This window comes from Charadrius vociferus, unplaced genomic scaffold (assembly GCF_000708025.1).
Source record: "Charadrius vociferus isolate BGI_N301 unplaced genomic scaffold, ASM70802v2 scaffold363, whole genome shotgun sequence".
Classification (NCBI taxonomy): Eukaryota; Metazoa; Chordata; class Aves; order Charadriiformes; family Charadriidae; genus Charadrius; species Charadrius vociferus.
In genome coordinates, this window is record NW_009647942.1 from 2,643,019 (window position 1) to 2,670,292 (window position 27,274).

The window sequence follows — 27,274 nt, forward strand, 5'->3', positions numbered from 1 at the left end:
TAATAACAAATCCTATCCAGCCTAAAATGAACTGACCATGGGATAGAAAAATAACACCTCCAGACTCCCTACATTTTAAGCAACAACTTGCTTACTTTTATTCTTCAGAACAGTTTCACATGAAGTGAAGTCATCATGTCTGTGGTATTAATAGCGGGGACAGGAAACCAAACATTTACTGTATAATTTGCTTCCATGGAAGCTGCTCCCCATTTTCCTATGAGATACCGCAGAATACATGTTCAACAATCTTCTTAACTAGAAAGGGAATCTTTGGGGATAAGGTTGATCAACAGCTGATATTATGTACACCAACAAATTCACGCCTAGATGTTTTTTATATTTTTTTATGATATTCCAAAACAGGAAAAGGAGGAGTTACTTTAGCTACTTCTCTCTTCAACTCAAATTTAATGGCTCTGACCACACCATTTGTTACATTTTTTTTCCTCTTGTGGAATTTTAGTTTGGGGTTAAGTTACTTTAGAGTGAAAACGGATTAAAGTGAAAGTTGTTCTGTGGAATGAAGTCAAGAACAGCTCAAAACCTACTTTATCTCACCAAGTATTTGACCCTTGAGAGAAAACTGTATTTAATTTAGTTAAAAAAGGCAATATCACAGATTTTTTTTTTTTTCCCTAGAGAAACATTATTTTACTTCCAGATTTCCAAACCTGTTACTATTAAGACAGACTGGACACACTAGTAAGTTAAGATTTACATAAGGTTTAGTGGGACTTAAGTTTTGAATTGTCTTACAAATCTGTGTTCAAATAGCTAAATCATCTCAGTCAGAAAACTTGAATTATTAAGATAAATTCTTAAGATTGTCAAGATAAATTCTTGAGAAGGATCTTCAGACATGCAGCTTCAATAAGAGCAATTCTTCCTTCAATAAAGCTCCTGTCTCCTTAAATTTATTTCATGTTAAAAGGATTGATCACAGATCTTTTTACCTATTTTGCATGACATGAAAGATATTAAAAGGCCTTTCAAATCTTCACATACTGATATTTTACCCTCTCTACACTGCTATCTTACCTTAAAGGACACAGTTTAGAGGATGGGTTCATGGGTTCTCTATTTTAACTAAAAAAAAACAAACCCTTTTTTAAAAAAAATCAAGTTGAGTGAATGTTGGTGTTTAGGATATCTCTGTCTTAAAACTTTTGTGCAGAAAATAACTGTGTGTGAGTGCTATTTGAGAGCTCATATGAAGAGAAAGAAAGAACAAAAATATTAGAGATACTAAGTACTATTGTACTACTGCAATCCCATCCTTGTGATTGCTGAAAACATCGGATGACTATACAGTTTGAGAAAAATTAAGCAAATCCTGGCCTTTCATAGTGAAAAAGGGGACAGAGCTCACTCAGAAGCATACACAAACTGAAGATTTACTCTCCTCAAAATCACAATTAATGTTTACTGTGATATATTCTTACTAATGACATTATTCCCACCTTTCACATCTATCACAGAACCCAGAGCACCAACATTTGATCTGTGAAACTATCATCTGAAGGATTCTTTTGGGGTTTGTGATTTTATCTATTACCATACATCTGATCTTAGGAATCTAATCCTCACCTTTAGAAAGAAAAGGTTTCAAAAAAAAAGAAAAAAAGCCCAAACTTTGGATACTTTTTCTGGACTATCAGCAGATAGTAAATAATTTGAATTAATTTGACAGCTAATGAGTATTTTCCAATTTGAAACATGATTGTTGTAAGCAGGATTATGAAGTTCCATGGAGCTTTTTACTCATAAGGCATTCACTGAGCACATTACGTTGAAAGTATTCAAAGCAGAATCAACACGAGAAAACAGTAGTTACACAATAATTTGAGGCATGCTATTATACTTTTTAATTCTCTCTTGGAATGCTGGAGTTATTTCAATATGCCTCTACCACAATTTCTTTTTAAATTATTATGAAAACCTTTTTTCTTTAATATGATAAACAGTGCAGTGTCCAGAGACTAGCTTCATAAGCACTATTTTGCTTATGCATTAGGCACATGAACTCATATACAAGTTAAAAAATCTATTTGATTAGAATGTACTTCTAATAAAATTGCTGCATTTCCATTGCATGTAACTGAAAGAGTAACCAACATGGCTAACAACAACTGTATCAAGTACTTCACAAGGAGAGTGTCAGCAACATAGGAGAACCCTTTTTCCTTCAGTTTAAAGGTACATGACATCAAGTACTGGAAGAGTACCACAGATCAAATAAATCGGCTATGATCCAGCAGGAAATACTAAAAATGGCCATTACCCCAAAAAATTATAACCCCCCCCTACTTTCCTCAGAAAAAAAAAAACCAACATCAAAAGTCAGTTAGCTTTTGACTTTTTAATAAGTAGCTTATAAAGACAGAGCTTTAAGTTTATTACTGTGAAAGGACTCTGCTTAGCTTAGTGAGTACAAGCACTTACTCTCCTGCTTCTTCATACTGACTACTGAGATTCAGTCAGTTGATTCAAGAGTTGGTTTGTTTATCCCCTGGCATCAGCTAGTAAATTACAAGTTCAAGGAACACCTCCCCGGAAGGCTAGGCTTTCATGGTAACCAATTAAAGTAATTTTAGTGTGCACATTTCACTGAACAATTAGATTGATAAAGTAATGCAACAGAGTTATGACATGGCAAAATCACGTATTCCAGCAACATGAAATGTACATGAACGGATGGTAATCACATACATGGAAGCTGAAAAGAAAAATTGAGGAGGAAAAGTAACTACTTAAATTCCAAATTAAAGACTGTTTCAAAGACACACTCATAGGAAAAGTATCAATTTGAGCAAAGTCTTACTTCATTTCCCTAAAGGCCATCTAGTCCAATCCCCCTGCAATGAGCAGGGATGCCATCAACTAGATCAGGTTGCTCAGAGCCCAGTCCAACGTGACCTTGAGTGCTTTCAGGGATGGGGCATCTACCACCGCTCTCTTTCGCCAACCTGTGCAGTGTTTCACCACTCTCACTGTAAAAAAATTTCTTCCTAATATCTAGTCTAAGTCTACCCTCTTTCAGTTTAAAACCATTACCCCTTGTCCTATTGCAACAGGCCCTACTAAAAAGTTTGTCCCCATCTTTCTTATAAGGCCCACTTAAGTACTGAAAGGCTGCAATAAGGTCTCCCCAGAACCTTCTCTTCTCCAGGCTGAACAACGCCAACTCTCTCAGCCCTTCCTCATAGTAGAGGTGTTCCAGCCCTCTGGTCATTTTCACGGCCCTCCTCTGGACCCACTCCAACAGGTCCATGTCTTTCCTGTGCTGAGAGCTCCAGAACTGGATGCAGTACTCCAGGTGGGGTCTCACCAGAGCAGAGCAGAGGGGCAGAATCGCCTCCCTCAACCTGCTGGCCACACTTCTTTTGATGCAGCCCAGGATACGATTGGCTTTGTGGGCCGTGAGCGCACATTGTCAGCTCATGTCCAGCTTTTCATCCACCAGTACCCCCAAGTCGTTCTTGGCAGGGCTGCTCTCAATCCCTTCATTCCCCAGCTTGTATTGATACCAAGAGTTGCGCTGATTCAGGTGCAGGACCCTGCACTTGGCCTTGTTAAACCCCAAGAGGTTCATACGGGCGAACTATCAAGCTTGTCCAGGTATTTAACAGTACTGGTCCCAATACAGACCTCTGAGGGACACCATTTGTCACCAATCATCACCAATGACATTGAGCAATTGACCACTACCCTCTGGATGCAACCATCCAACCAATTCCTCATCCACCGAACAGTCCACCCATCAAATCCTTATCTCTCCAATTTAGAGAGAAGGATGGAGGACTGTGTCTTACAGAAGGCCAGATAGACAACATCCATAGTTCTTCCCTTGTCCACTGATAGAAGGCCACTAGTTTGGTCAGGCAGGACTTGCCCTTGGTGAAGCCATGCTCGAATCACTTCCCTGTCCTCCGTGTGCCTTAGCACTGCTTCATGGTTAGTTCATAGCTAGTTCATGGTCAGAGGAATGCAGTACTAAACCTCTTTTTATTTCAATCAATAAGATAAAATACCTTAATTTACATAAGATAGTAAGGTATGATCATACCAATCAATAAAATAAAACAGACGATTAGAGGTTACAAGGCATTCAAGCCGGATTTTTAACCTTTTGCCATTCAAGCCAGATTTTTAACCTTTTGCCTTGTACTTGCCTTGCCAGACAGGCAAATTTTGAATCTCTTGTAATTTTCACACAATCTATGTAAAGCTGAATTGAACCTTAGCACATCTACCCATCTATCTACTACATTCAGCTTTTTTATTATGCATATTTTTATTCCAGTCTTCAAATATTTCCTTCACGATTTTAAATTAAATATTACTCTATACACCACTAGAAGTATTATGACTAATTGATATGTCTATACTTCCCCAAAGTCTTACTAAAATAATTCCAGTACTCCAGATTTCAGGTAGCAGAGGTAGATAAACAACCAGACATTTAACTGGGTACTTAATAATAAGAGCAATATCTAAATGCATTTCAAAAATATCAATGGTGACGATATAACAAGAAGTCATCAACATGGACTTAAACGTTTTTCTTGATATTGTTAGAAGTTTACTTGTCCATTTTTAAGGAATCTAAAAATATCTGTTGTTCCTCAACTAATTTGCTTGTTATTATTGGTAAAATATTGGTTAAAAACATGGTATTATTACTATGTTTTTCAAAGATGGATCACTGGGGTTGGGATCACTGAAAACTTCAAATCTGAAGATGATGATGCCTCTACACAAATGCACTTAGCACGGGGAATAAAGAAGAGTGAAGAGACATGCACACACCTTAAGAACTATGGTCTTACAGGCATCATGGAGACATGGTGGGATGGCTCCTATGACTGGAGTGTGGTAATGGAAGGATACAGGCTCTTCAGGAAGGACAAGCAGGGGAGATGAGGAGGGGGTGTTGCCCTCTGTCAATGACCAGCTGGAATACATGGAGCTCTGCCTGGGGATGGATGAGGAGCCGACCAAGAGCTTATGGGTCAGGATTGAAGGCAGGTCAGGGACAGGTGGCATTACACTGGGGGTCTGCTATAAGCCGCCTGACCAGGGAGACTGAGCAGATGAGGGCCTCTATACACAGACAGGAGCAGCCTCATATTTATAAGCCCTGATCCTGATGGGACCACCCTGATATCTGTTGGAGAGACAACACAGCATGGCATAAGCAATCAGGAAGTTCCTGGAATGCATGAATGATAACTTCCTTCTCCAAGTGACAGAGGAGCCAATGAGGAGAGGTGCTATGCTGGACCTTGTTCTCAGCAACAAGGAGGGGCTGGTGCGGAACGTGAAGCTCAAGGGCAGCCTTGGCTGCAGTGACCATGAAATGGTGGAGTTCAAGATCCTTAGGGCAGTGAGGAGGGCGCACAGCAAGCTCACTACCCTGGACTTCAGGAGATCAGACTTTGGCGTCTTCAAGGATCTGCTTGGTAGAGCACTACGGGATAAAGCCCTGGAGGGAAGAGAGGTCCAAGACAGCTGGTTAATACTCAAGGATCACCTCCTCCAAGCTCAGGAGCGATGCATCCCAACAAAGAATAAGTCAGGCAAAAGTGCCAGGAGGCCTGCATTGATGAACAAGCAGCTCTTGGACAAAATCAAGCACAAAAAGGAAGCTTATAGAGGGTGGAAGCAAGGACAGGTAGCCCAGGTGGAATACAGAGAAAATGTCCAAGCAGCCAGGGATCAGGTTAGGAAACCTAAAGCCCAGACAGAGTTAAATCTGGCCAGGGACATAAAGGGCAACAAGAAAAGCTTCTACAGGTACATCAGTGAAAAAAGGAAGACTAGGGAAAATGTGGGCCCACTCCAGAAGTAAACGGGAGACCAACTCACCCTGGATATGGAGAATGCTGAGGTACTCAATAACTTTTTTTCCTCAGTCTTCACTGGCAAGTGCTCTAGCCACACTGCCCAAGTTGCAGAAGGCAAAGGGAGGGACTGGGAGAATGAAGAACTTCCCACCATAGGAGAAGATCATGCTCGAGACCATCTGAAGGTGCACAAATCCATGGGACCAGATGAGATTCATCCACGGGCCCTGAGGGAACTGGCCGATGAATTTGTTAAGCCACTATCCGTCATATCTGAGAAGTCATGGCAGTCTGACAAAGCTCATGCTGACAGGAAAAGGGGAAACATAACCCCCATTTTTAAAAAGGAAAAAAAGGAAGACCCAGGGAACTACAGGCCAGCCAGTCTCACCTTTGTACTCAGCAAGATCATGGAGCAGATCCTCCTAGAAACTATACTAAGGCACATGGAAAATAGGGTGGTGATCAGAGACAGCCAACATGGCTTCACTAAAGCCAAAGCGTGCCTGACAAATTTGGTGGCCTTCTACAATGGAGTTATAGGGTTGGAGCATAAGGGAAGAGCAACTGACATCATCTACCTGGACCTGTGCAAAGTATTTGACACTGTCCCACACAACACCCTTGTCTCTAAACTGGACAGACATGGATTTGATGGATGGAGCACTCAGTGGATAAGGAACTGGCTGGATAGTTGCACTCAAAGAGCTGGGGTCAACAGTTCAATGTCCGAGTGGAGAGCACTGATGAGTGGCGTTCCTCAGGGGTTGGTACTGGGGCCAGTGCTGTCTAACATCTTTGTCAGCAACACGGACAGCGAGACCAAGTGCAACCTTAGCAAGTTTGCTGATGATACCAAGCTGAGTGGTGCAGTCGACATGCTGGAAAGAAGTGATGTCATCTAGAGGGACCTGGCCAGGCTTGAGAGGTGGGCCTGTGCAAACTTCATGAGGTTCAACAAGGCCAAGTGCAAGGTCCTGCACGTGGGTCGGGGCAATCCCAAGCATAAATACAGGCTCAGTGGACAATGGATTGAGACCAGCCCTGACGAGAAGGACCTGGGGGTGTTGACTGATGGGAAGGTCAACATGAACTGGCAATGTGAGCTCGCAGCCCAGAAAGCCAACTGTATCCCGGGCTGTCTCCAAAGAAGCGTGGCCAGCAGGTCAAGGAAGGTGATTCTACCCCTCTAATCTGCTCTCATGAGACCCCACCTGGAGTACTGCATCCAGCTCTGGGGTCCCCAATATAAGAAGGACGTGGACCTGTTGGACTGAGTCCAGAGGAGGGCCACAAAGATGATCAGAGGGCTGAAGCACCTCTCCTATGACAAAAGGCTGAGAAAGCTGGGATTGTTCAGCCTGGAGAAGAGAAGGCTCCGGGGAGACCTTATAGCAGCCTTCCAGTACTTAAAGGGGGCCTACAGGAAAGATGGAGAGGGACTCTTTATCAGGGATTGTCGTGATAGGACCAGATGTAACGGTTTTAGACTGGAAGAGAGTAGATTTAGATTAGATATTAGGAAGAAATTCTTTACTGTGAGGGTGGTGAGGCACTGGAACAGGTTGCCCAGAGAAGCTGTGGATGTCTCACCCCTGGAGGTGTTCAAGGTCAGGTTGGATGGGGCTTTGAGTAACCTGTTCTAGTGCAGGATGTCCCTGCCTATGGCACGGGGGCTGGAACTAGATGATCTTTGAGGTCCTTTTGAACACAAACCATTCTACGATTCTGTGATGATTATCTTCTGCTTACCTATATATTTTAAAGGCTTTCACTTATCAGCATCCTCTGGTATTACAATGTCACCCAAGGAATACAGTTCATCAGTTTTTCACTGAAACATTACTAAAAAAGACTTGTGCACACTAGTAACAGTGGCCATTCTTGAAATTAGCCTTTTCTTTCTAACTGTTTCTTAATCACACCATAGTCAGCAAAGAATTTTTTTCCAGAAATCACCACTAACATTTCCTACAGATTTAGCACATTTGCTTTATTTTTCTAAATTCTTTAATGTGGTGAATGGTTTTGAACACGTATTATCCTTTCAAAATGCTGATTATGTAACCTAAATAACATCAGGAACTGAACTGCATAGAAAAACTTACATGTAAAAGAATACAGGAGTTAGAGGGGAAAAAAATCCTATATCCTAAGAATACTTAACCTGTAGCTTACCGGTCATAGTCTCCATTACACAGCGCTCTGACAGAAATCTTGAACGCCTGCCACACTGGATTTAATGTATTTTTTATGACTTCTGTTTTGTGGCAGATTGTAAAACTGCAATAAAAAAAAAGATATATTTTGTATTTATTTATTTTTTCTTTTGTGTCATCAAACATGGAATCAAAAGAGCTGTAATCTGTATTCACTCATACAACATCCACATAAAATTTAAGATAAGAAAAAAAGAAATGCAGTGAAATCAGAGAGAAGAGAGGACTGAAGAGGACAGACCTGTTTGAGAGAGATTATAGACTGGGGTGCTATGCAACTCTAAATCTATTATGTTTTTACCCAAAACTTCAACAAGAATTGCAATGATTCAGTGAGTTATTTCAGGCAAGAGCAGCCTCCACCCCAGTTGTTAAAACAGGCCTTGTACAAACAGGAACCAGTCACAGATCCAGAAAGAAAGCTGTCTGGTAAGGATTTGACTCTTGCTTACAGGTTAAGAAACTGAGCCAAGGGAGTCATGGCTTTCTCATTCCTGTTCCCCATTTTATGTCTATAATTTTTTTAACCAGGGGTGTCTCAGGTAAAACATATAAGCCTCTGTGAGATCCCATGATCAGCTTCTCTCAGGTGAAATACAATGAATTGTTTTAATGCATTCTGCTTTCTCCAAATGATGCAAAATTAAAATACTTCTTTCTTGGGGACTGAATTGCTCAAAAGAAAATAGGAGGCAAGGTCACTGGTGAAATCACTACTGAAAATCTACATACAGATGTAACTAAAGTTGTCCTTTGTGGGAATATCTTCCTTATGTTCCAAAGGCTTATGTTTTTATCCTGGCTATGATTCAGAAGGCATGCCTGAAGCTAAGGGACAGAAAAGGGAACATCCTTCTGCCCATGGGTGCAGAAGTACCGCCCCAACCTCCTGTTGGAATCGGGAGACCAATAAAGAATCCGTGGCTCACCACTCACTTTTCAGAAGGAAGCAGAGAAACATGGCACTCAAGGCCAAGAGAAACTGCATGTACCAGCACTCCCAGAGAAATTCCACTAATGACCTTAAGGCGACTCACAAAGGAGCCATAACTCCTCCAGGCTTGCAATTTAAGATATTCAGTGTTAATTCAGGAAGCTGTTACTATAATCTGCCTCCAAGAGGAAAAGAGCAGGGAACAAACACACATAAACCATATGTAGGTTTATGTTGACAACTGCTCCACTTAAGCTACTGAAACAAGTAATATCATACACGTCTAGCCTTTGGTTTGATACGATGTTATATGTGAGGACTATCAGTTGGCAAGAAAACTTGACCTCCCAGTAGAACCCCACGTACGCAATATGTTGACCAGAAGTTAGCATGTTACCAGCATAACAGGAGAGATTAACCTACTTCAACAAATTAGAGCATGACTGCAGCAAACAGCCACTCGTAAAAAAAAAAAAAAATAAAAATTTCTATTTAAAGTATTTTTGAATTTGATTTCCTAGAATTCAGTCAAAAAGATAAAAGATATTTCCAAATTTGCAGTATAAAATGTTTTTACCTAAAACAATTTCTAAATGTTAGCATATTCTGCAGCTATAATTTTCTTTGAGAATTCTATTTAATTTAAAGGTATACTATTTCTTAGCAAAAGTAAAGCTATTTCCCTATTTTTATTAAAATTAATTTTCATAGTGTTCTATATTTAGCATACATTCGACTCTTAAAAACCCAACTTGCAGTATCTGATCTATTAGTTACAATAGTTTTATTCCTATGCTGCATAACATGATATACTTAAATCCAGCAAACATTATAAAAGAAACACAGCTTAATCTGATAAATCCAAAAAAATGAAAACTAGTATTACCATCTGCAAATAAATAAGTTGCCTACAGTTTAGCAACAGAAATACTTAACAGGCATCTACCTGCCATCTTCATTGCTTCGATGAAATACAAGGAAAGGATCAGATTTCCCAAAGAAGTCCTTCTTGTCTAGTTTGTTCGCACAAAATTGCATTAAAACTGAATCCTGAAATGGGTAATACAGAAAAATTACATACAACATGCAGTCTACTACACTAAAATAAAAATAAATAAAAATAATTGACTAATAACCATACAAACAGATAACAAAATAAATGATGGTATCTGCATTTCAGACACTCTCTACATATTTACATTTCTGCAATGCCCTTATGGTGGAATTTGAACTGCTGGAACCAAGAATTTCTCTGTAGGGATGGTGCAGAGAAAGGTAAATTTCTGTGGTAAATGCCTCAGGTTTTTTCCCCGTATTTTCTGACATCCAAAGCTGCATTATGAGGGAAATAGAAGCTTCCGGACAAACAAGCCTGGAAGATACCAAATACACCCATTCTGATGACAAATAAGGAGAAAAGTTTCTTTGCTGTGGTCAGGCAAAATTGATAGCCACACATGGTCACCGCTTTGGGCAGAGTCAAGAACGTGAGAAGGATTATAAATGCAAAGATAAACCTGCAGACTCCCCAGCTAACTGGGGCAGGGCCTGCTGGAAGACTGTGTTCCATAAACAGGTCTACAGGTGTAACAGCAGCAAGTGGAAGACTAAGGAAAATGTGGGCTCACCAAAGAGTGGGGCAGGGGACCACGTGACAAAGAACATGAAAAAGTCCATGTTTCTCATAACCTTCTATGCCTTGGTCTTTACTGGTAAGATTTGCCTTCAAGAATCTTGGCCACCTGAGAAAGTCTGGAACAAGGATGACTTGCCCTTGGTAGAGGAGGACCAGCTAAGGGAACATTTAAACAGACTGGAGATACAGAAGTCCATGGGATCTGATAGGATGCACCTGTGCGTGCTGACAGAGTTGGCCAATGCCACTGTGAGGTCACTTTTAATTATCTTTGGAAAGTCATGATGTTCAGGAGAAGTTCCTGAGGACTGAGAGAAAGCAAACATCACTTCTGTCTTCAAGAAAGGGCAAAGAAGAGGATCCAAGCCAGTCTTTCCTCAATCCCTGAGAAGATGATAGAGCAAATAATCCTGGAAACCATTTCCAAACACATGAAAGACAAGAAGGTGGCTGAGAGTCATCAGCATGGATTTACAAAAGGGAAATTCATGCCTGATCAACCTGAAGCCTTTCCTCATGAAACGAGTGGTTCAGTGGATGAGGGCAGACTAGTGGATGTTGTTTATCTTGACCTTAAGCATGGCCTTAGATACTGTCTCCCATAATATTGTTGTTCACAAACTGATGAATTACAGGCTAGATAACTGGACAGTGGGGTGGACTGAAAACTGGATGAACTGCTGGGCTTCAAAAGGTAACAATCTGCAGCTGGTGCTGTCACTAGTGCTATAACCTAGGTGTTAAAAATGGGGCCAATAATATTTAACATCTTCATTAATGACCTGGATGATGGGACACAGTAGTCCCCCAGCAAGTTTGCAAATGATACAAAACTAGAAGTAGCAGCTTATACACCAGATGGCTGTGCTGCCATTCAGAGGCACCTGTACAGGCTGGAAAAAACAAACCAATGTGAATCTTGTGGAGTTCAACAGAGGGAAATGCCAAGTACTGTACCTGGGGGGGAATAACCCCATGCACCAGTATAGGCTGGAGGCCAAACAGTTGGAAAGCAGGTTTGCAGAAGAGGACAGGGGGGTCTTGGCAGACACTAAATCGACCAATATGCCCTTGGCAGCAAAGAAGACCAATAGCCTCCTGGGCTGCACTAGGAAGACTGCTGACAGAAAGTCGAAGGAAGAGGCTCAGCACTAGTGAGGCCAGTCTTGGGGTGCTGTGTTCGGTGTGGGGCTCCCCAGTACAACACAGACACGGACATGCTGGAGGGATTCCAGCAAAAGGGTTAAGGGATTGGATCATCTCTCATATGAGCAGAGACTCAGAGAGCTGGAAATATTTAGCCTGCAGAAGAGAAGGCTCAGGGGGATCTTATCAATTGGTATAAATACCTGATTTATACCAATTGGTATAAATACTGATACCAGTAAACAGAGTCTGCTTACTGGTACCCCATGGAAGAACAAGTGGCAATAGGTACAAACTGAAACACAGGAAATTCCATTTAAAAACAAGAAAAAAAACCTTTTTACTGTGAATATGGTGAAACACTGAAACAGAGAGACTGTGGAGTCTCCTTGGACGTGCTCAAAACCTGACTGCACAGAGCCCTGAGTAACCTGCTCTAAGAAGGGCAGAAGGGCTGGATGATCTCCCAAGGCCTCTTCCAACCTTAGCAATTCAGTGATTCTAAAAGTCTTTGCCATTCTGAGTATAAGCTATATATAAAAAAAATAAATCTCAGAAGATCAGATAAGAATTAATCCAAATACTGAATAACCTTATGTAGGAAAATATCACAGCGAAAATATGTGACAGCTGGTGACACAGCACAAGAGATTGTGTGAGAGAGTATGCACATGAAAGAGCATGACAGAGAATGCCAAAGAGTGTGCAAGAGAGAGAGATTGAGTCCCAAATTCTTTACAAGCTCCCTTTGATGATTTTGAACTAATCGTATATGTAAAATTTAAGTGGAGTGAATCTGGAAGAACATGAAGGCCTTGCAAGGCACCTACTATTTGTCTTCATTAAATGGGAAAGAAAATAAAATCCTCTTCTGATTATGGATTTAAGGACATATTTGTGACTTTTAAATAGTTTGTTACAACTGGGATACAAATGCTGGTCTTGGAGGATAAGCCCAGTATATCAGGAGAAAATTGCCTTTAGTTTCTTTTAAGGTTACCAATAAATGCTTGGGGTGATGGCAAACATCTCTTAAGAATGGTAAAAGCTTAATTTCTTAAGAAATGCGGAAGCACAATTTCTGCAGGAAAGCAATTAAATGATGTATCTATTTTGTCATCTGATAAAAGCGTCAACATTTTGATCATGTACTACATACAGAAATTTGAGCTGATGTAAAACAGAGGGGAAAGACAGGCATTTTCCATGATCATACTTATCCAACATGGGAATTTCCTACTGCTAAATGGGGGTTAAATGAGACTGAGTTGGTGCACCCTATTAACATAACCGTGCAGGACTGGCAAGTTGCCTGGAAAAGGCAATTAAGATTTGAGCCCATGTGGTATTCAAATATACCACTATACCACTTCTGCAGAGAAATAATACAAACTTGACTAAACTGGAAATAAGGCGCAAAATTAAGGATTTCTTTTTACTTCAAATATCTAACGAACCAAAGAAAATAAGGCCTAAACAGATTAGCTATTGGATATACAGGTAAAAAAAGAAGCGTGACTAGCATAAATAGAAAAAAATTAACCACTTATGATGTGGTATAAAAGTTAGAAGCTATACAAAAGGTTATATCCCCTCATTATCTCCTCAACACCACTAAATTACAAAAACTAAGCCTCAGAAACAAATCTCTTCAAGTCTCAAGGTATTTCTGTAAGGTTTATGTATCTAATCTTGTACTCTCCAGATCCCCTGTATATTCTCACCAAATGTCTGATACTATTGCTTTCTTCATTAGAGTTGCTATCTTGTCATTGCAAACTCTTCAAAGATACACCCTACAGCCCCATCCAATACCTAACCATGCTTTGACAAACCGCTCCCCTCCTCAGATTCCAATCAGACTTTATCACACCATATCTATAACCCTTCCTTATTCTTCCTTCCAGTCTCTGTTTCCCTACGATTTACGGATTGCTGCTAGCTCATTCAGTGCTGGGAAGCAACTGAGCCAGCCTGGCTGCCAGGTGCTTTCTGAGCACTAAGCCTCCTCCTCCGCCCAATCCGCTCCTCCATGAACCCTAGGATGGGGAGGAGCGGTGACACTCTTGGGGAAGGTCATGACCACACCATGTCTCTCCCCTTACCCAGCCAAATTCCCCACCGCCTCCCCTCTCCCCCAATATTCTTCTATTTTCTATTTAAAAAGTAGGCATCTGCCGTTAATGGACCAAGGAAGTCTTCACTTTCTTTAAAGGAAACTGTCTACACTCTTCTTTTACGGCTATTCTTTGAAATACCTTACTATTTTTTTTCCAATAAACATTAATTTCACATTTTTTAAATAATGTGAATCACTATAAGCATAAAGCCTTTTAATTACAAGGTTAAAAATCCAAAATTTTACTTTGATGTTCATGTAACATCAATATTATATAATGGAAACATAATTTTATGGCTGAAACAAATGGATCTGTGTTAAAAATTGGACACTAAGAGATTAAAATGTGATTAATTACTTATGGAAACAAAGACTAGATTTAAAACTCGTCTAAGAATCAAAAACTTTATGCTTCATACTGTTTTCTACTTCTACTATCTAAAACTAAGAGTAACTGATAGGAAAAAAGTATCCTAACTTCTTACATATATCACAAAATGCAGATTTATACGTTATACTTTTGACAATCTGGTGCAGTGTAAATCACAAAATCATTTCCATTTTATTTTTCAAAAAGCAATGAACACACACTTACTCGGCAACAGCCCAGCTCCTCTGCTGTTACTATGACTGTTCCACATTTCTTCCCCGGAATTCCTCTGCAAGAAAATACAACTACATCACCTCAGTTCCTTAGTATCATTTATGAAAGTTAGTACTGACACAGATGAGCACAAGGCAAGCTTTTGAGTGACAAGATTGATGACATGTTATACAGTTTCCCTTTTCTGTCACTTGCCCTGTGTAAAAAATTTGGTTTATCCTAAGTTAATTGGTAAATGAGTTGCATATTTATTCTAACTAGCAAGAAACAAATAATTTACAATTTTACAGGAAAAAGCATAAAAAGTTTAAATGGGATGAAATGACAATATCAGAAATTATGTTCCACCCACTCATTGATGTTGTATTTACAGATGATTCTACAACTTACTGATACGTGAAAAGCATCCTTTTGCAAATTTTCCTTAAACAAAATACCTAAAATATATTTAAAACTATTCACCAGCCTTATTTTACAATATTTATTTTGAAATGTTTTTGAAGACACAAAATAACCTCATCATCATATCAGATGATTATAATTCACCCAGACAGCAACTGGTGCTGCAACACCAGAAAGCACAAAACAGATCCTTGGCATAAGGAACAACATAGGAACAGAAAAGCCATACATAATCTGGTAGTATTCAGTAGCAGCAGCCTTTTGGGGCACGGGTGGAGGGAGTACAAATACTGAGATGCAACTTTTTCTATGATACTACACCATAAATGAGAAGTTCTAAATATCCTAATGTCTATTAGTGTGTCCACTAGCACACACCTTGGCAATTACTTCTAGATTTTATTTTTTTTTTTCAAAATTAATGCTATCACTTATGATCATTTCATTTCTAGTTCTTTATTTCCTTACATCTTTCTTGAAAATAATTAATTATTTTATAAAAATTACTTTCCAAGAAGACATTAAGGTAAAATTACATTTTCAAATTGACTATTTTTTAGGTTTTTCTAAGAGAACTAGAGGGCACTCCTGTTCTTCTGTTATGACAAAACATTAATGCAAACATTTACTGTTGTTCTTACTTTGCTTATTAGTTTCCTTAATCCTTTCGAATTTATTTTACAATGTTCTACAACTCTGAGTAAGTTTAGCAAGACTTTGGTATAACAAAGAACTGGTGGGAAAATAGTTCTTAGAAGCAGATAAAAGTTCAGAAATTATGAATAGAGAAGCAAATACTGATGCAAATTTAAGCAAGCTCACGGACACTCTTGTTTAGAGGTTGATGTTTAAGTCTATAACAAATACATCAGGGACCGCTGCTCCTATACCGCTGCAGTCATTTGCTAGTAATCAGAGAGATACATGACTGCTCTCCTGGACCTCTTCAGTGCTACATGGTAGGTCTGAATTTCACACGGAAAACAGTGTATAGGGAAAACACTCAAGTTTTTGTTGTGAAATTTTAAATGATTATTTAAATACATACAAAGCTTATGGCAATCCTCCACTTAATGCAGTATGACTTATAAAGTACAATACTTTAAGACCAAACAGAAGAATTTTCTTCAAATAACAGAAAAAAAAAAAAAAAGAATGTGGTCATTTCATGTGTTACACAGTACAATTCTCAGTTTTCTCAGTGTCTTCAAATCATAGTTTTAAATCTGTCACTCTTCCACAGCTCAGGACTGAAAATTACCCATTTTATCCTCTGTGGCAAAGGGATATTGAAATTAAAATCAAAAGATGAAAAAAAATGTGTTTTTTCTTTTGAACAGTACTTCTTGGTAGTAACAGCAGCAGTAGAAATAATTAGTTATTAGGGTGATATTAACCTTACATGGTAAAATGTTTCAAGGAACAAATGACCATGACCCTGGCTTTGACAGGGAAGGAAGAAATAGAAGTCTCAGAAGTGTAGCTAAAAGACCAGAATTCCCAGCACCACAATACTGTAGGTTATGCAAACTCAAATGAAAAGCACCGATATCAGAATTACCACTACCTGAACCAAAATTCTTCCTACTGAAGTATTTAAGCCCAGTTAACTATGCCATTGGGGACATATTTGAGACTTAGTCTGGGCAGTGGCAGTACATTAACGAAAAAGCATCAAACATTTCTTTTGGTATGAAAAGTGAAATAGATTTATCACACTTCCAGAAGATTATTGTGTCAGATGCTTGACTGTCAAAAATACAACTCTTATCACCTCCTGAAGAGCTGGAGGCTTGAAGTAAACTGATGAGAAGCAAGCTCCATTTCTGACAAACTGGTCACCAAACAGTTGCCGTTTGATAAGAGAACCTTGTGCCACCCCGCCTGCTGTCATAACACATGGCAGTCAACACCTGCCTGTCTCACACAGAGATTTGCACATTAAGACATTTATGCAAAGACATGCTTCATTTCATCTTATGAACATGAAGGCCAAGGGATGCCCAACCCCAAGAGATACATGTGTCTGGAATTATCACCCTGAAGGATGGAGCAAACTGGAGAGGCAATCCCCTGAAGACATTTGGGTGGCTATGTCAGAAAAAAGAAGAAAAAAAAAAAAGGAATTCTTTATTGTTGAGTAGACATGAAAAGTACATGCAGTATAGTCATATCTGAAAGCACTTGGGGTAAGCTTTGGTTTGATGTATCACCAAGGTTCTTGAGGACACTTGCCCTATAAAAGGATAGTATTACCATGACAGCTGGTGAAGAGGTGAAATGCTTAATTGAGATTAGAACAGAATTACTCTACAGAACAAAAAGTTTTTATTATTCAGGAACTAAAACTCTACCCAATGACCTCTACAGTTCGTGATGTTATTAAGTACAAACTTTGTATGCTTGTCTTGAGACTACAGGCATGAAAAAAGTACCAGACAATTTGCAGACACTAAAGAGCTTGTTCTCTTATAAATTCCCTTACAAACCATTCATTAAGAAAAAAATCCTTAAATGTAAAGCCAGCACCCTGACAAAAACTTCAGTGGTCACAGATCAGCCAAATGGAAAGACCTTGAACTGGCAATAAAGCCTTGTGAGAAAATAACAAAATAATTTCAAGCTGGTCTTATCACTGTATGAAACCATTACTTGGAGTTTTAGCATTACAGATCAGTCCTTCCAATTGCCAGGAAGTACTGACAAATGTTACCTTGAAGATGAGCATGTAAGGGTTCCACCTGTTTAAATCCAGAATGCAGTGCCACTGCCCATCTTGTTTAGCTTTAAGGAATAGCTGGTATTGAGCTGCCCTGGAATTCGTTCTATAGCACTGAAGTGACAATACAGAATTTATGTATTTCTCAGGGTAAGCTTCTCTGGAGACAGTTACGGATCAGGGTCTGTGGGGTAATAATGAAGCACTCTGTACTGCATAACCACTGTCAACTCCACCACTCAGTGCTAGTTATCTGACACTCGGATATAGAAAATGTGCCAGTCTAAGTGTGAATAGGGTGCAAACTGAATAAAGGAAGGTAAAATGTGAGGAAGATCCATGTTTCAGTGGGCCCTACTGGCTTGAGAGCCCAAACTCTGCAGGTATTCTACAGTGATCACTCCTTTTTGGACAGTATTTGAGGGAGCAAATAATTTGACTGTTAGAGGAACCAAACAGAAAACCATCATCAAATGAAAAGTCCTCAACAATACCTGGATGTCTTTAGACAAGATATGGTCTCAAGGAGTAATTAGTGTCTCCTTCAAACAAATGATTCCATGATTGAGCCACCACATCTGCAGCACCCAGAGAAGTTTGAAAGGACACTCTGTAGACCACTTGGGCTTTAACAAGGACTGAAAGGTAGACCTTTCCACAGTTTGTGAAAAAAGTTGGAGAAAGATGACAATTTGTGTGGGAATTCAAACCTGAGAGGTTAAACAGAGCCTCCAAATTTGCAAGCTGAAACTGCAATGAGGCAGAGGATGGAACATTTTTCAGGTCACTGAAAAATTTAGTCTTAGCCCTGAATTTACAGAACCTAGCCCTCTGGCAGTCACAACCACAGATAAGAGGATAGGACAAATATATAGGAAGTCCCAGTTCCAGGCTTCAGATGTTTTTCTATCAATTATGTTCACAGCAAGATGACAGGAGAAAGAACTTCCCAAAATAGGCCAGCTGGCTCCAGTACAGCCTCATTAGCAGGCAATGGCACTCAGATGTGCATAACTAGCATAGAATGCTCATTAAGCTTTGTAACAGCTCTGCCTCCTCATTAAAGGGAATCCCTACAGGAATGCACTTAGTAGATCCTGAAAGAAGCATTGCTCAGAGTTACAAACTTCTCTCTAGGAAGACAGAACATGCAAATACCTAATTCTGAATAATGTCTGGGAAGGTGATGCTTTCTTGAGAGAAAAATAAAGCTGTGTCATTTCTGGAAGTAGGTACATCTGCACCTCACAGTTTCATCCTAACACCACTAGGGCATACAATGCCAGTCTGAGCAAATCTTACACACCGAGCTTCTCTTGAGAGGGCATTTAATGAATCTAGTAACCTACCAGGTAAAGAGAGTAAACGTTACTGTTAAAATGTCAGATTCTCCATTTCACCTGCTTTGTATGACTGGATTTATTTTTCAAGATAAATTATCCAGAGAAAATGTTCACCTCTGTACCTGGCCAGTCTAAAATAAAGTGCAACGCTGAAGTATGTTCTTGAACAAAAACGCTTATAGTCACAGGGATAACAGGCTACTGCACTACCATCCTGGGAGCAAGAGCCTTCTGCGACAGACTGCATCAAATTCAAAGCCCTTGGAGATGTCAGAAACACAGGCAGGGTCAGGAGATATCCTCATACCTGCCAAGACCAAATACTTTTAGGCTCATGCCTCAGAGGCGTAATCCACCAGTCCTTTTAAGACCAATCAAACTACAAGTCATTGCCTGTCATGAAGGCAAAGAAGAAAAATGTTTGTGTATATCTTCACTTTTGCACTCACCATGAATCATAGAATGGTTTAGGTTGGAAAGGACCTTGAAGATCACTGAGTTCCAACCTCCCTGCCATAGGCAGGGACACCTCCCACTAGACCAGGTTGCCCAAGGCCACATCCAGCCTGGTCTTGAACACCTGAAGGTTAGTAGCAAGATATGTTTCAGCCTGCCTGATAGACCACTGTAATGGGGACCCTCTAGGCTTGAGATGTCTTATCTTCATTTTGATGACGGACAATAGTATCCTTTCATGGTAGACTTTATAAGTCAACTTCCCTTGGTGATACACAATCTGACATGGAGTTGGCCAGCTCATGGCAGCTATGGAGTCCTGAATCCTGCTTTCGCAAATGTCCAAAGTAGATAGATCTGAAGTTTAAGTTTTGAGTCTTTCTAATTTTAATTTCGAAAGAATGTCAGAGCTTACTTGAATGCCAATCAGAGAATGGAATTCAAGCTTCTCAAGCTGCTTAAGTACAAAAAGTGCTACTTCAGTAGGGTAGCTGATTGGGACTAAAACAGCACTGGGCATCCTCTTCTTTGTACATCCCTTGGCAGAGAACTGAAAAGGCAAAATGCTAATGAATTTCAGAAATACTGTGAAGAGAAAAACCTCTCTTATCTCAAGTGACAAATAATAAAGAACATTGTATTTACGTGAATGTGGACTTGACTTTGTAAAGAGACCAGTAAATTCAAAGCAGTAAATATCCTTAGGAATGGAAGACATGCAATATTGTTAATGGAATAGTTGTTATTTGAATATTAAGAGACATTAAACACATGTCTATAAGCAAACAATCCTGAAATGCGATGCAATGGTTTAACGGATAAAATAAGACAGCAAACGCTTCCTAGACACCAAGGTATCCAGACTTCAGAGAGTCCACAGTGAGCAATCAACCAAACACAGTTGTCGAGCTACAGCACTGTCAAAAGCACCAATGACAAAATAAAACCTGAACATTAAGGTTCATCTGCAAACCTTGATGACAACAGAAAGTGACACAGTTTTAAGTTACCTTTTTCTGCATAGTTTTTCAAGTTATTTAAGGAAGTGATACAGTGAAGTAATATTACTTCTGTCATGCATTACGTTACTGTGTGCACAGGTGTGTTTTTAAGTTTAAATAGTGTGTTTGTAAGAGATTTCCTAAATTATGCTGCAAATACTGAAACCTTCCTCACCTGAAGAGTTTAAGACTTTATTTACTCTTAAAATGAAGTAGTTCCCAGTGTGCACAGTCACACCAATCCAGAGAAGGGAAATAATAAGGAACATGTAGTGATATTAATAGAACTTTCTATGTATAGGACAATTAAGCCCTTGATTTAAAAATAAATAGTGCAAAAAGTACTGCTGTAGTCTTTGGGGAGGGAGGGTAAGGAGGGCAGGAGCGGTTGCAGGGGGCACAGGGAGGATTACTAGGGACTTGTCATAAAGTCTGAGTCTGTAAATATGGTGATCAGGTGACTGAACTATATCTGGAACACCTCAAAATTCAGCAAAAATGCATTTATTACAGACCTCAATTCTGAATATTAAAGACAATATGAAATCATATTGTTAAAGGACGTTGCAGCAGTAATGATCACAGCACTCATGGAATACAGCAAGAGAACTAACAGCTTACATTTGTTACAAATCAATTTGAATAATCTGCAATTGGCTGTAAATTAGGGAAACTAAATCAAAGGCTTATTTTGATAAAACACTAAGTGAAAATGTTTTGCAAAGACTTTTCAAGGTTTTTCATGTTACTCAATTTTTAAAAATGAACTGTAAAAAAAAGCTGAAATTTGCTTTTGTACAAAACCCAAATGATTGGAAGTAAGACATTTACAGACAGAATTTAGTCAAGGCTAATGCACTGGAAGGGCATAATTACAGGAATACCTCCCCACAAAGCAGTGCTAGCCAAGCCCTGACATCTATGATTCAACAGGATTTGTTTCAGGTATGCATAAGTTTCAGAAATTCAAGTAGATTTAATCTCATTAAAATATTTTCTAATTTAAAATATAATTAAAGGAAGTTTACCACAGTTTTTGTAATGGAAGTATTTCTTTCACTTTATTTTAAAGTTTTCATTATTTCATAAGGACACTTAAATTAAATTAAAGGAAAATTATGTAAATTCTCTTACAGTTTATCAATTTAAATGGTCTGTTCTGAACTGTTATTTCATCAAGAAAGAGTTCTAGAGACAACCTGAAATTATTTTTGGCATGGAAATAGGAAACTTCAGATGCTTTTCCAAGCTTACACTTGTGCCGGAATTGTAAAAATTTAAGAATTTAATTGGTTTCAAGCATTGAGAAGAGTTTTTAGCATGACAGCTCAAGACTTCAAAGCTCTTGAAAGAGAAAATTATAGCTATCACGTGTGAGTGTCCTTGAAGCTGGCCACTGTTTTCACCAAGATGAAAAGTTTAGAGCCACCTCCACAGAACAACACCGCACTGTTTGATACAAACTAGAGAAATGCTTTTAAAAAATTATTTTATCAATAACGTTAAGTTCATTACATAAACATGAAAAAAGTCTCTAATAAAACCTAGGGAAAAAGACTACCATTGGTATATTTTTGGACACTGACAACAAAACACCGACTTCTGAGATTTTTCACAGGACTTCAAAGCTACTACTTAAACTAATGTTTAAGTTTGAAGTTGACAAGTACAGGATACAAGGTACGTACATGAAAAGATAAGTAGAGTATAAACCATTTATATCTATCTTTAGTGGTTTATAAGGGTCACCTGTGTAACAGAAACGGTTAATTACATCAAATATATAGTAGAAAGAAAATGTACTGCTAGGAACATATTTCTTAAGAATTTTCCATCAAATTATTAATGCCTCATTAAGACAACTCGATAAGGGAGTTTTTTTGTATTTGCAATTATACTAAAAAAATATCTAAGTACATTCCGAATTTTGCAAATTGTTGTAGTTCATCCAGATCCTGGCTCTTGTGATTTCAATACAAAGTCAGAATATGTGCCATATGTGGTGTTTTCAAGTTTGGCCCGGAATAATAAGGCTTGCTAAGCCTGAAAACTTCACCTGCCCTTATAAGGAAATCAGTGATGAAGAAAAGTAAATGAAGTAACCCTGGTTATATTAAGATTAACGAACCCAGTAAAATGGGACAAGAACAACGCTCCATCACACACAGTAACCAAATTCATGATCATTCATTGCAGTGCAATTAGTATTAAAAGGAAAAAACCAAAAACCTCACAAAAATTCCAAATCAAAAGACATTACCATCACATGAAATGTCCAGCTGCACCTTTAAAATGTTTACTTTTAGTGTCATATGTGAATTTGTAGCATACATTTAAATAAAAAACTGCGAAATATTTTCATTTACTCAAACATTATTCAGGAATAGCAAATGAGGATTGTTCAAATAATTCCTATTTTAAATATCTGTACATTCCTATGAACAATGGTTTGCAAACATCAAAATCCTCTTAGTGGGAGAAAAAGCCATTGATCATAAGAAAGTTTTTGACAAATTTAGTAGGATAACTAGAAAATATTTGATAGTCCAGACTGCCTCATTGTTTGAGAATTCTATTATCGAGAACAATAGAAATACAAGTAGGAATGTTTGGTTTTCAAACAGCGAGGGTTTTCTTCCTTGATGCTTGAACAAAAGGCAATAAAAATTTATGATGTCTTGATTTGCGAATTAGAAAGAAAAACATTTTTAAGATTGGTATATTCAAAACTATTTCTAATGCAAGATGTGAAGTCGACAAAAATTTTGGATGAGTCAATTCCTTTGCTAATTGCCCAAATTGAAGCTTAAATTATCATAGTCTATAAAGACTTCTATTGTAGCTAACAATTTATTCTTAGAAGCCATGTCTGTCAATTCTGTGTATGAAGATACCTCACAGCAAAAAACCCCACAACTCTCACCTCATGAAGCAGTATGTATTCATCAAACATTCAAGAATGACATACTTACACAATTGATTTTTCAAGTCTGCTCCCCTGTGATCCAACTATTTCTCCCAGTGTACAAAACATTTGTCCCAAAAAATCCTGAAAAGCAGTAAAATAAAATCTCAGAATTCATATTTCAAATTTGGTTTCCCATTTATCTGGGCCATTCACTACTGTAGAACACATTCTGATGAGCATTGCATCTTAATAATAATTATGCAATAATGAACCATAAACCAGACTCACTAGTACATATTCTGCATAGCACTGGGTCACATTTGCAGAATTAATTCTAATGCGCTCCACCTACTGTTTTTATAATGTCTTTTTCACCAACAAAAATGAAACAGAGATGGAAAAATTTAAAAGCATTAGGAACATGACTGTTTCTTTACCTTCTTTAACTTTGATGAATTTCTCTTTTTATGAAGAGATTCTACACTGATTCCATTAATTTCTTGGAAGTCAGTTATGTTGGCAGCAATGCAAGCCTGTGCAGGATCTGTAAGAGCATCCTGAATTGACAATTACACACGAGCATTGCTTTAATGACAGACTCTATTTTTGTGCTTAATAATTTAAGTATATCACTAAAAATCAGCAAATTTTCATATTATATCTCCCTGTAACATATAGTATAAAAATATGAATAGAAATTGTTGTATGTATATTGAAAAAAAATTTATGCTGCAGTTCAACTCCTTATATTGCAAGTGAAAAGGGCGTGCTAGCTCTGCTCTTCCCAGCATCACTGGCAGTTAGTGGTAACAGAAGATCGTGAGATTTGTTCACAAACAGTAATAGGAATTGAGACACTATAATTCCTATACATCAATCCGTAACTTTATGATACTGTGTATAGTAGCGAATATCTGTACAAGTCGTTCTGACTCTTCTCTCAGTCCAGGCTACTCATTTCCACCTCTGAGCTGTGGCAGTTATGGGTCCATACAGTGAATTGGATCTGAGAACTAATGCTATTGAAGAGGAAAATAACCCTGCAAAAAATACATGTTTGAACTATGTCCTTTAACTGATCTGACATTGTGACACTGTTTCAATAAAGTTTAAGTCTTTTAAAATGGCTAAAATCCACCTGAAAATATGCAGCTCCTCATTCATTTTTAAAAACATCAGGCACAACATACTCTAAAATAACACCGTTTTCTACACTTAATGTATTCCACAATTTTCTTCTTTTTTTTTGGTGGAGTTTCTCTTATTAATTCCTATTAGTTCCACAGTCGGTTATTAATGACAACTGTTCATTACTCTGTTGTTTTTTCTTAAATCAGGAAGTTACCACGAACACAAGTCTAATTTCAGGTAGCCAGTTTTATAAACATTATTACAGACAGCTGCAGTGACAGCGCTGTCTACTCTGGTTACTTCATACATCCATTATAAAACTTGCTTCATTTGCTTCTCATTTTGCCAAAACTGAGTCACTGAAATTGAAGTTCTTCAGGTTGACTCTTTTTTCATCCCCCAAACTGTTCAACTACTAAATGACACTGCCTAGTATTTCCAAGGGATGGGTCAACAGCTTTTTTTAGGACCAGGGAAGATCTTATTCCACACGAGGTGATTGCAGCCCATGAGCAGTCTACCTATGCAAATACTACTGGCCTAACACTTTTCAGAAACACCAAGCTCCCTGTGTATAGATATGAGCAAAGCTCTGCTCACTTTCTATCTACTCACTGCCCAAATTCTTAAGAGTTATGGGAAAGAGACGCAGGAACCTGGCAGCAAAAGGAACAATCCAGACCACCCTTGAGCACTTGGGAAATGACAGAAATGAACTGCTGTGGCTAAGAAACACATTTCTAGCTACCATCTTTCACAGGGTTCTCAGAGCTGTCTTGTTCTTCATGTGCAGCGTTTGAATGTCTTCAGCAAAGATACCAAGTCTACACCAACTTGTACAGATTTCCTTTAAAAGACAATGGAGGGAAACAGGTATGTCTGATATTAATGTTAATGTCTAAAGAATAAAGCTTCCCTCCACAACTGAAGATTCCAGGAAACGGGCGCTATTTAAAAAACAGGACCTAATGCGTTCAAGTATGCTTAGCCTGTACCAATTAGAATGTGACAGGCACATATGTAATTCAAGATCTACTTGAATAGTCTTCAGAGGAACATTGGTTTGTTTTCTCATTGTTTTGTCCTTTTTTTTCCATGGGCCCAGCAGGATACTAAAACCTTCAACTCTTGTTCCAGTAATCAAAGAATGTAATCTATGCTATATAGTTGTGTATATCTTTGCACTTCCATAGTGTGTCTTATCTTTTTTCTTAAAACTTAATTATAAGGGTTTGGTACAAAAAAAGTGTGTTTTGGGAAGAAAGAAAAGAATTCAGACAAACTAGTTACTACAGAAGTGCAAACAATCTTGGGCAGAAGTCCAGGATGAGCCTTTACCCTTGTTGAAGACACTACAGGGAAGACTTTTATTTTCTGCATCCTCCTAGCTAGCATTGCAGCTATTCAGACCATCTTTCCATGATGAGAGAGATGGAAAACAGTTTGCCAGGGCCTTTAAATCTTTGCAGGGAGGATCTAACTGGAGATCGATGGCTAAAAGTCTTATCTTTTCACTGTGAAGCACACACACCATTCCTTCCATTATTCTCTTTTCCTTTGCTCCAGGTTCTTAAAGGTTCTCTTACCAAAGCCTTCCTGTATTTAATTTTTTTAAAAAAAAAAAACAAACCCAAACACTCAGAACCCTCTGAATTCTACTCTTGCATCACTAAATTTTTAAGTTACTATTTCATCCTTTCCATTTCAAGATGACATGAGCATAAAAGGTTTCTACTAATATTAATTGGGACATAAGCAAAACATGTTTACAATTTTTAGGACCTAGAGAAGTACCAACAAAATGCAGCATATCACATATCTGACAAGGTATATAAATGTGCTTAAATATGCCCTTCACAAGGGGAATGTCCCATTAAAATTACATTCACAAGTGTGGGAAACTTCTTGGAAAACAACAGACACGTACTGAAGGTCAACATGAAGGAGGAAATCATGCGCTGACACTGAAACTACTGCTACTCCCCAACAGATGTGGAATGTGTATTAATTAAAAGACTGACTTGGCAGAAATAGTAACAAAGTGTAGATAATAAGTTACAGCTGCATTTAATCAATAATAGTTTGTGTGTATAAGTCTAGAAACCAATGAGCACAAGCCGCAGAGCTAGCCCACGTTATAGTAAAAAGTATATAATGGCTTAAGTATTTTAATAAAGTGGCTTCAGCATTGATCATATTGGTCTGCGTCTGGGTCCGTCCGCACACAAGCAGTATATATGTTATTAACCACAGCGCAATCACTGGATTTGTCTCTATGCATCTGGTATTACTTACAGTCAAAAGAAAGTAAACATATCTAGGAAAGTGTAAGCATTTCAGCACAAGAAAGTATAATAGCAAGGAAAAACTTACATGTTTTGATAGGTTCGGACTCTTAGAGTCAACATCATAGCTTTAATAAAAAAAAAAAGGAAAGTTTTATCAGAGTTGCAACATGACAGATCTGAGGACAGTGTAAAGAAAGAAAATAATAAATCAAACAATTCTTTCACCTATTTCAATGTATGAAATTTACACAAACAGATATGTGAAGTTCCATCAGTAAGAAAGGCAAATTGAATCATCACAGGTTATAAGATTATGGTTCACTAGCTATTTGAATAATTAGTTTTCAACAAAGTACAGGCTACTAAGAGAAATTATTCTGATATTCCTGTTCAAACAATGAAAGCTGCCAAAAACCAGAACAAAAATTCAAAACTAATCTTAGAAAACAAACTTGTGAATTATTTTCTTAGGTAATCTTTCTGTCATTTGATTAATTAAATAGAAATAACTGACAATAA

General features: G+C 38.3%; 1 protein-coding gene across 1 annotated transcript in view; it reads right to left on the reverse strand.

Moving 5' to 3' along the window:
* The window catches only part of CPNE8 (copine VIII), a 128,038-nt gene that overhangs the window by 47,036 nt on the left and 53,728 nt on the right, over positions 1 to 27,274 (reverse strand). Inside the window, exons 7-11 of the mRNA XM_009883225.1 lie at positions 26,841 to 26,880; positions 23,401 to 23,477; positions 14,499 to 14,562; positions 9,949 to 10,052; positions 8,028 to 8,132 (exon numbers count right to left, since the gene is read on the reverse strand). Of these exons, the coding sequence (XP_009881527.1) occupies positions 8,028 to 8,132; positions 9,949 to 10,052; positions 14,499 to 14,562; positions 23,401 to 23,477; positions 26,841 to 26,880 (390 nt within the window). The remainder of the gene's footprint in view (positions 1 to 8,027; positions 8,133 to 9,948; positions 10,053 to 14,498; positions 14,563 to 23,400; positions 23,478 to 26,840; positions 26,881 to 27,274) is intronic.